The sequence below is a fragment of the Nyctereutes procyonoides genome, unplaced genomic scaffold (genome assembly GCF_905146905.1).
Source record: "Nyctereutes procyonoides isolate TBG_1078 unplaced genomic scaffold, NYPRO_anot_genome, whole genome shotgun sequence".
Classification (NCBI taxonomy): Eukaryota; Metazoa; Chordata; class Mammalia; order Carnivora; family Canidae; genus Nyctereutes; species Nyctereutes procyonoides.
The window spans coordinates 60,021,062-60,031,271 of record NW_026575140.1 but is presented as its reverse complement, the minus strand read 5'-3'; the positions used below and the strand labels follow the sequence as shown (position 1 = coordinate 60,031,271).

Here is a 10,210-nt window from a genome sequence, read left to right as displayed (position 1 = left end):
CTGGCCATTCCACACTTTAGAAATGCCACTCTGCCAGCTTTCCTAGTGGGAGAGGTGAGAAATTCAACTTGAAGTAGTCCAGATGAGAGCCTGAATTGGAGACGGGTGAGGGAAGATAAAAAGATATAGGAGATTATCATGATTCTATGAAAAAACATCTAGAATCACACAAAGAGTTTCTCTTGGTTTTCTTAATTAAAACCTCTTGGCAACACCTCCAAAGTACAGAGATCCTTTGAAGTCTTAGACAAATAGCTTTACTATTTATGCAGGATATTGATTAACCATAAACTTTTTACACCACTGTACCAAAATTTAATAGAATTTATTAGGAATTCCAGAAAAACAAAGCTTTACAACTATAGCTAATACATAATTTGAATAACAAAATATCCTGTGTTTTATTTGTAAATATAATGAATTTATTTTCAGTGGCATGCTCATTAAAAACAATGAAGCATTTCCATTCACTAAAAATGTATTTATCAATAAAATACATAACCTTATAGCATAAATGTAAACTAGTCAATTTATCTCCATTACCATGTTATGATTTACCTTTATTTTATGGTTATAGTATCTTAAATCAATAACAAATGCGGAAACCTATGCTATATTTTACAGGAGATTGTCCACAATCACGATTCCATGTAATACCCGCTGTTAAACTTTGTCAGTATTTTCTCTGCATTCTGGATCCAACACCTAGTGATGGGCGGCCCCTTGGCTGGCTGTTCTGTAACAGAATGGCACAATATTATTTCACTGCAGTAGTCATAGCCTTTAACACGTGGATCTCTCCACAGATGACAGATTGTAGTAACACAAGCTCACAACTCAAATTCCCAAGTACTACATGTACATCAGTCTCACATTAATACCATGCCATGGAAGGCATCATACTAATTATAATAATTCAGGATCTTCACTCTATTGGTAAAATGTGCTTAAGAGGTGCTTTTTATCATAATCTTCTGTGTAAATGGTCAATGCAGGGAAATGCAGCTCACAGAACACCCTAGGAGTAGTTTAACAACATACATTGGGTTAAAGAAGTAAGTTGCTGGGAGGGCAATTGTTAAAAATTAATTAAATTCATAAATTCTTAAAATTTATTTTAAAAAATAAAATATTCCACAATGAAAATTCTGCTTCTAAGATTCATAGTTTTTATTTTTATTTTATTTATTATTATTTCTTATAAATTTATTTTTTATTGGTGTTCAATTTGCCAACATACAGAATAACACCCAGTGCTCATCCCGTCAAGTGCCCACCTCAGTGCCCATCACCCAGTCACCCCCACCCCCCGCCCACCTCCCCTTCCACCACCCCTAGTTCGTTTCCCAGAGTTAGGAGTCTTTATGTTCTGTCTCCCTTTCTAAGATTCATAGTTTTTAGAATGATCATGGCAGACATATTCAGGATACCCGCCTGCAACCCTCCTAGTGTACAAGGTTTGCATGTTGTCTCTGTGAGTGCGAGAGGCTTGCAGGCAGGAAAGTGTTTGCCTCGTTCTCGTTTGGCCCTAACAGAATGCTGACGTGTGGAAAGAATTCAGGCAATACCTGTTCAATGAAGAAAAACGGACCAGTATAACTTGTGCGAAAACAAAAAATCAGGCTGCTCTGGTTGCCAAAAAGAGGACACTCTAAATTCTAGATGGTGCTGAAATCAAGCCTCAAAGAAGGAGTAGGGAAGAAGCATGCAGGAAGGCAAGTCCTGGGGGGCAGTGGAGGGCTCTGCAGGGACACAGGGAGTTCTTGGGAGACCGACCTGAGCTCAGTAGTTTGTGAGCGGAGGTGTGGGTGGGAAGGTCATGAATGCATCATTGTTCAGGTGATGGGTAACTGCTGATGTTGGGTTTTAGGCTGGAGCCTGATCTGTTCATATTCATGTTTTGCAAAGATCATTCTGGTGGTGATGGTGTGAAAGACGCCCTGGAGAGAGCCCACATGGAGGCTGTTGAAAGGATCTAGGTGAGACACATTCTTAAAATATGACACTACCAGTAGGAATGAAGAGTGGATTTAAGGTGCATTTATTAAGTATAATTAGGATGATTTATTGCCTGTGGGTATGGGAGAATAGAAGCCTGGATGAGACACAGATTTCTGAGAAATCTGGAGGACAATGGTGTCAAAAATTTAAATAAGAATTATAAAAGGTAGAAGAGATTTTGAGGGGAACAAGGCAAAGTGCCAATTCTAGCTCTTCCGCTGGACATTTCTCAAACGTGAAAAATTTTTTTGATGTCTCTCACTTAGAAGATTAAACAAGAGTGTGTGAAGCCATTGGGCAAAGTACTTCTCAATGGCAGGAACCCCATAACAGGCTTCCTTGCTTCTTTCTAATTATAGCTCAACAATGTTCAGTTGCCTCTAACAAGTATTGATTTGATTAAATATTAACATTCACCAAAGGGCTTTGGAAGAACTCCAGAAATAGTGTTTTTTTTTTTTTTTTATGGAGCATAAAATCTAGTTTCAGATTATTATTTTTTTAAAGTTTCAAGTTCAAATAAATCACCTAATTTTATTGCAGTCTGAAAAAGGCAGATAATTTGTATTCAAAGACCATGTATATGGGGCAGCTGGGCAGCTCAGTTAGTTAAGCATCTGCCTTGGGCTCAGGTCATGATTCCAGGCTCCTTGAATTGAGTCCCGCATCAGGCTCCCTGCTCAGTAGGGAGTCTGCTTCTCCCTCTGCCTGCCACTCTGCCTACTTGTGCTCTCTGTCTCTGTCAAATACATAAAATCTTAAACAAAACAAAACAAAAAACCCCCACAAAGACTATGTATAAATAAGTCATAAAGTCTCAACCAATATTTTCAAGTATTTAGTAGTATGTGCTAGTTTCTGTGAGATGGACAGGTAAGTGGAAAAACAGCCTCAAGAATATAGTTGCAAAGAAGATTAACCATGTAAAAAGACAACTAATGAAAATACCTATGGAGTAGAAGTACAAAACCAGCGATACACAGTAATGCATTCAGAGGAGAGTGTGGTTATCTTAAGTCGGATTGCTTACGGAGGGTTTCATGAGGGAAGTGACATTAAGTTGGCACTTAGGTTGGATTAAGAAAGCAGAACAGAAGTATAACTAGTGCAGTTTGGAATTGGGTGTGAAAATCAGCAAAGTATGAACAAAACATGGGGGCGGAATAGAGTACTGCAGACTTGGAGGACAACCCATTAAATTTGCCTGGAACTGAAGATTCATAGTGTAAGAGGAGAGTCAAGTGGGACTACAAATTGTTACAAATCAAAGTTAGAATGATTCCTATTATTTACAAGGAAAAGTTATGCTTCCCATATAGATTTCACTCAAGTAGTTTGAGGAACGTTTCCTTTTTTTGAGACAATGTGAACAGATAAGATGATTATAATAGAGGCAATAATGATGCTGGAACCTGAACAGTTCTCAGGAACTGTACCACAAGCTCTGTGCTCAGTGCTCTACAGGAGCGACTGTCTCAGAGGATGCAGAGGGATAGGAGTGACCAGGGAAGGGACGAGGAGGGAGGGTGGGCTGGATTTTGGTCCTCTGAAATCTCAGAACAGCGCCTGCTCCAAGCTGAGTTGGCTGATGCCTGAGGCGTGAGAGATGCTGAGAGACTTTGCTGCTCAAAAGTATTCCGAAATCCCACTAAAATCCCGCTTTTAGAAATTCACCAGAGTTCTTTCCAGATATTGCTTTTATAGATTTAAATGGTTTTAAATCTTTTAAATGATTTTTTAAAATGATAAATCTTTGAAAATTCATGCTAAATACCTTAGCATGAATGAATATATCAGTTCACTTTTCTGCCTAGAGAAGAAACCTAAATCACCACCACCATACTCTGTGGGAGAAAAAAAAACACAAAGGGTTACAGAATGGGGGGGGGGGACACAAAAAATGGTAACAAAAACACACATGTGGGGGTGTAGGGTGGTGGGTTAATATAGAAACTTCACCCAGGTTGTGAATTTTCCAGAGAGATACATGATTTTTGAGAACTAAACAAAAATTCTTGAATCTTAAAGCAATGGCATTTGAGTTTGCAGTATTGGGGGAGCTGGTAGATTTATTATATAATTAATGTTGCTCTGATGAGAAATTCAGTCCCTGAATTAACTACATAATAGCATGTAAATTATAAAGCTACACATATATGACACATACTATCATTTAAAAACAAAATTCTTATAAGTTTGTATGGGTGAAAACATTGGGGTGGAAATGTAAAATAAAATAAAAAACATTAATAAAAAGCTTACCTGCAACAACTCCAAAGCAAAAATATTCTTGAATAGATATTTCTTTTTTTTAATAAATTAATTTTTTATTGGTGTTCAATTTACCAACATACAGAATAACACCCAGTGCTCATCCCGTCAAGTGCCCCCCTCAGTGCCCGTCACCCACTCACCCCCACCCCCCGCCCTCCTCCCCTTCCACCACCCTTAGTTTGTTTCCCAGAGTTAGGAGTCTTTATGTTCTGTCTCCCTTTCTGATATTTCCCACACATTTCTTCTCCCTTCCCTTCTATTCCCTTTCACTATTATTTATATTCCCCAAATGAATGAGAACATACACTGTTTGTCCTTCTCCGATTGACTTACTTCACTCAGCATAATACCCTCCAGTTCCATCCATGTCGAAGCAAATGGTGGGTATTTGTCGTTTCTAATGGCTGAGTAATATTCCATTGTATACATAGACCACAGCTTCTTTATCCATTCATCTTTCGATGGACACCGAGGCTCCTTCCACAGTTTGGCTATTGTGGACATTGCTGCTAGAAACATCGGGGTGCAGGTGTCCCGGCGTTTCATTGCATCTGAATCTTTGGGGTAAATCCCCAACAGTGTGCAATTGCTGGGTTGTAGGGCAGGTCTATTTTTAACTCTTTGAGGAACCTCCACACAGTTTTCCAGAGTGGCTGCACCAGTTCACATTCCCACCAACAGTGTAAGAGGGTTCCCTTTTCTCCGCATCCTCTCCAACATTTGTTGTTTCCTGCCTTGTTAATTTTCCCCATTCTCACTGGTGTGAGGTGGCATCTCCTTGTGGTTTTGATTTGTATTTCCCTGATGGCAAGTGATGCGGAGCATTTTCTCATGTGCATGTTGACCATGTCTATGTCTTACTCTGGGAGATTTCTCTTCATGTCTTTTGCCCATTTCCTGATTGGATTGTTTGTTTCTTTGGTGTTGAGTTTAATAAGTTCTTTATAGATCTTGGAAACTAGCCCTTTATCTGATACGTCATTTGCAAATATCTTCTCCCATTCTGTAGGTTGTCTTTGAGTTTTGTTGACTGTATCCTTTGCTGTGCAAAAGCTTATCTTGATGAAGTCCCAATAGTTCATTTTTGCTTTTGTTTCTTTTGCCTTCGTGGATGTATCTTGCAAGAAGTTACTGTGGCTGAGTTCAAAAAGGGTGTTGCCTCTGTTCTCCTCTAGGATTTTGATGGAATCTTGTCTCACATTTAGATCTTTCATCCATTTTGAGTTTATCTTTGTGTATGGTGCAAGAGAGTGGTCTAGTTTCATTCTTCTGCATGTGGATGTCCAATTTTCCCAGCACCATTTATTGAAGAGACTGTCTTTCTTCCAGTGGATAGTCTTTCCTCCTTTATCGAATATTAGTTGACCATAAAGTTGAGGTTCCACTTCTGGGTTCACTATTCCATTCCATTGATCTATGTGTCTGTTTCTGTGCCAGTACCACACTGTCTCTTTTAAAAATTTTTTTTAAATTTATGATAGTCACAGAGAGAGAGAGAGGCAGAGACATAAGCAGAGGGAGAAGCAGGCTCCATGCACTGGGAGCCCGATGTGGGATTTGATCCCGGGTCTCCAGGATCGCGCCCTGGGCCAAAGGCAGGCGCCAAACCACTGTGCCACCCAGGGATCCCAGTACCACACTGTCTTGATGACCACAGCTTTGTAGTACAACCTGAAATCTGGCATTGTGATGCCCCCAGATATGGTTTTCTTTTTTAAAATTCCCCTGGCTTTTCGGGGTCTTTTCTGATTCCACACAAATCTTAAGATAATTTGTTCTAACTCTCTGAAGAAAGTCCATGATATTTTGATAGGGATTGCATTAAACGTGTAAATTGCCCTGGGTAACATTGACATTTTCACAATATTAATTCTGTATTGGCTAGTATCTTGTTGAGAATTTTTGCATCCATGTTCATCAGGGATATTGGTCTGTAATTCTCCTTTTTGGTGGGGTCTTTGTCTGGTTTTGGAATTAAGGTGATGCTGGCCTCATAGAACGAATTTGGAAGTGCTCCATCTCTCTCTATCTTTCCAAACAGCTTTAGTAGAATAGGTATGATTTCTTTAAACGTTTGATAGAATTCTCCTGGGAAGCCATCTGGCCCTGGACTCTTGTGTCTTGGGAGGTTTTTGATGACTGCTTCAATTTCCTCCCTGGTTATTGGCCTGTTCAGGTTTTCTATTTCTTCCTGTTCCAGTTTTGGTAGTTTGTGGGTTTCCAGAAACACGTCCATTTCTTCTAGATTGCCTAATTTATTGGCATATAGCTGTTCATAATATGTTTTTAAAATCGTTTGTATTTCCTTGGTGTTGGTAGTGATCTCTCCTTTCTCATTCATGATTTTATTAATTTGAGTCTTCTGTCTTCTTTTTAATAAGGCTGGCTAATGGTTTATCTATTTTATTAATTCTTTCAAAGAACCAACTCCTGTTTTGTTGATCTGTTCCAGAGTTCTTCTGGTCTCGATTTCATTGAGTTCTGCTCGAATCTTAATTAACTCTCTTCTTCTGCTGGGTGTAGGATCTATCTACTGTTTTTTCTCTAGCTCCTTTATGTGTAAGGTTAGCTTTTGTATTTGAGTTCTTTCCAGTTTTTGAATGGATGCTTGTATTGTGATGTATTTCCCCCTTAGGACTGCTTTTGCTGTGTCCCAAAGATTTTGAATGGTTGTATCTTCATTCTCTTTAGTTTCCATGAAGCTTTTTAATTCTTCCTTAATTTCCTGGTTGACCCTTTCCTCTTTTAGCAGGATGGTCCTTAACCTCCACGTGTTTGAGGTCCTTCCAAACTTCTTGTTGTGATTTAGTTCTAATTTCAAGGCATTATGGTCTGAGAATATGCAGGGGACGATCCCAATCTTTTGGTATCGGTTCAGACCCGATTTGTGACCCAGTATGTGGTCTATTCTGGAGAAAGTTCCATGTGCACTTGAGAAGAATGTGTATTCAGTTGCGTTTGGATGTAAAGTTCTGTAGATATCTGTGAAATACATCTGGTCCAGTGTATCATTTAAAGCTCTTGTTTCTTTGGAGATGTTGTGCTTAGAAGACCTATCAAGGGTAGAAAGGGCTAGATTGAAGTCACCAAGTATAGGTGTATTATTATCTAAGTATTTCTTCACTTTGGTTATTAATTGGTTTAAATATTTGGCAGCTCCCACATTCGGGGCATATATATTGAGGATTGTTATGTCCTCTTGTTGGATAGATCCTTTAAGTATGATATAGTGTCCCTCTTCATCTCTCACTACAGTCTTCGGGGTAAATTTTAGTTTATCTGATATAAGGATGGCTACCCCTGCTTTCTTTTGAGGACCATTTGAATGGTAAATGGTTCTCCAACCTTTTATTTTGAGGTTGTAGGTGTCCTTCTGTCTAAAATGAGTCTCTTGTAGACAGCAAATAGATGGGTCCTGCTTTTTTATCCAGTCTGAAACCCTGCGCCTTTTCATGGGGTCATTAAGCCCGTTCATGTTCAGAGTTACTATTGACAGATATGAGTTTAGTGTCATCATGATATCTATTCAGTCCTTGTTTTTGTGGATTGTTCCACTGAACTTCTTCTTAAAGGGGAATTTTAAGAGTCCCCCTTAAAATTTCTTGCAGAGCTGGTTTGGAGGTCACATATTCTTTCAGTTCCTGCCTGTCTTGGAAGCTCTTTATCTCTCCTTCCATTTTGAATGAGAGCCTTGGTGGATAAAGTATTCTTGGTTGCATGTTCTTCTCATTTAGGACCCTGAATATATCCTGCCAGCCCTTTCTGGCCTGCAAGGTCTCTGTGGAGAGCTGCAGTCTTTTAGGGAGCTCGGCCGCGGGGTATGGCGCACTCTCCCCGGGGCGCAGGTGTCTGTTAGTGTCCCAGGGAGCCCAGGGGCATCCCCGCCCTCCTGGGTCCTGCTCTAACTCCCTGCGAGCCCCTTTCCGCCGGGGAAGGTTGGTGCAGCTCCTGCTTCTCCGGGACGGGGCTCTCCTGTCCTGGGGACACTCACCCCGGCCTCAGCCCGGCTCCTCGCGGGGCCCCTCCCCCTCGGAGGCCTTTTGTTTATTTCTTTTTCCCCGTCTTCCTACCTTGATAGAAGCGCGAACTCTTCTCACTGCAGCATTCCATCCGTTCTCTCTTTAAATCTCAGGCCGAATTTGTAGATTTTCAGGATGATTTGAAGGTTATCTAGGTAATTTGGTGGGGACAGGTGATTTGGGGACCCTACTCTTCCACCATCTTGCCCCTCCTCCTTGAATAGATATTTCTGCCATTACACTTGACGGGATGAGCACTGGGTGTTATTCTATATGTTGGCAAATTGAACAACAATAAAAAATAAATTTATAAAAAAAAGATATTTCTGCCCTTATATGGAGAGATGGAGATCTTTTTTAGAAAGATCTCCATTGGGCTCCCTGGGTGGCGCAGCGGTTTGGCGCCTGCCTTTGGCCCAGGGAGCGATCCTGGAGACCCGGGATCGAATCCCACGTCGGGCTCCCGGTGCATGGAGCCTGCTTCTCCCTCTGCCTGTGTCTCTGCCTCTCTCTCTCTCTCTCTGTGACTATCATAAATAAATAAAAATTTTAAAAAAAGAAAGATCTCCATTGATGAGAACTAGACTATACCATAGTTGTCCTGGGAAAACTGAGGTAAGCTTTGGTGGCCTCTTGTGTCATATACAGAAAGTATAGGAATATGATTACATATTGCCTTTCTAGAGCTTACACATTAAATAATTTTACTTGTTTGAAATTTTGATGGAGATACAGGAACAAATTTTAAAAGCTTTCAAAAGGCCAGGTGATGGGAACTAAAGACTACACTTATGATAAAGACACAAACCAAAATGTATCTAAAGCCCATGCACTTTATTCCTGGGGGAGGTACAAAGCACGTATTTAATCTTGCTTTAAACACAACTCTAAAAGCTTGGACAACAGTCTTCTGAACTCAAATTATAAGCAGCTAAGTAGAAAACATGAAAGCAAGATTCAGGTAGAATCAAGTAGGTGAATAAATGAAAACAAACATACTATAAGAACACAAACTTTGCATCTGTCATAAATGTTAACCTGTGAGAAAACAATCAGAAAACTTCAAATCATGAGACTGTCAACAACACAACTGGCCTGGACTCTTCAAAAGTGTCATTGTGCATGAAAGACTGGGAAAGAAGAGACTCTTCTAGGTTAAGAGACAAGAGGACCATATACAATGCACAATCCTGCGCTGCATCCTACATCCTGCATCAGAGAAATAAAATAGCCACAAACGACATTTTGTTTTTGAACTGGAGAATTCTGAAATGGAGTATGTATCAGGCAGTATTATATCAATGTTAGATTTCTTGGGTGTGATGATGGTGTTGTGGTTATGCAGGAGAATGTCTGTTCTTAGAACATGTATGCTTCAGTATTTAGTGGGAAGGTATCATCTTGTCTAAAATTGACTTTTAAACAGTTCATTAAAATGTACATTTGTGTGTGTGTATATATGTATGAATCTCTATCCCCTCCTTTCCTCTTCTATTTATTCTATTCTTCCATCCATCCTTCCATCTATTGGATAAAGCAAGCATGACAAAATGTCAACAATCAGTGAAACCAACTGAAGTGTAAAAAAGATAAACATAGTAGAAAAAGGGCAAGCAAGGCTAAAATGCTCAAATCCCCATGCAGAATATGGCAAATGAAGCAATTTGGATTGGGGAGGGAGATGGGGGTACTTTTAACATCAGCTGTTTAATTAGGCAGCTAAAAATTCTATGATTTTATACCATTTCCCCTGAAAATAAATGGTTTCTGACCTAGGTCAGTGATGACAAAGTAAGGAAGGATAACATGTATGGAGATAAAGGGACTAACTCATGGTTACCAACTGCCATAATGAGCGGGAAAGATCTAAGAGAGGATTCTAAGCCTCTTGGTGGTCCTTCACATTTGCAACTGTT

The 10,210-nt window shown here is 39.9% G+C and overlaps 1 protein-coding gene across 4 annotated transcripts in view; it reads right to left on the bottom strand.

The window, feature by feature from the left end:
- Nucleotides 1–352: 352 nt before the first annotated feature.
- The window catches only part of CEP126 (centrosomal protein 126), a 104,656-nt gene continuing 94,798 nt past the window's right edge, over nucleotides 353–10,210 (bottom strand). For all 4 annotated transcript variants that reach the window (XM_055305411.1, XM_055305413.1, XM_055305414.1 and 1 more), the window contains one exon: nucleotides 353–736. In XM_055305411.1, the coding sequence (XP_055161386.1) occupies nucleotides 674–736 (63 nt within the window). In that variant the 3' untranslated portion in view covers nucleotides 353–673. The remainder of the gene's footprint in view (nucleotides 737–10,210) is intronic.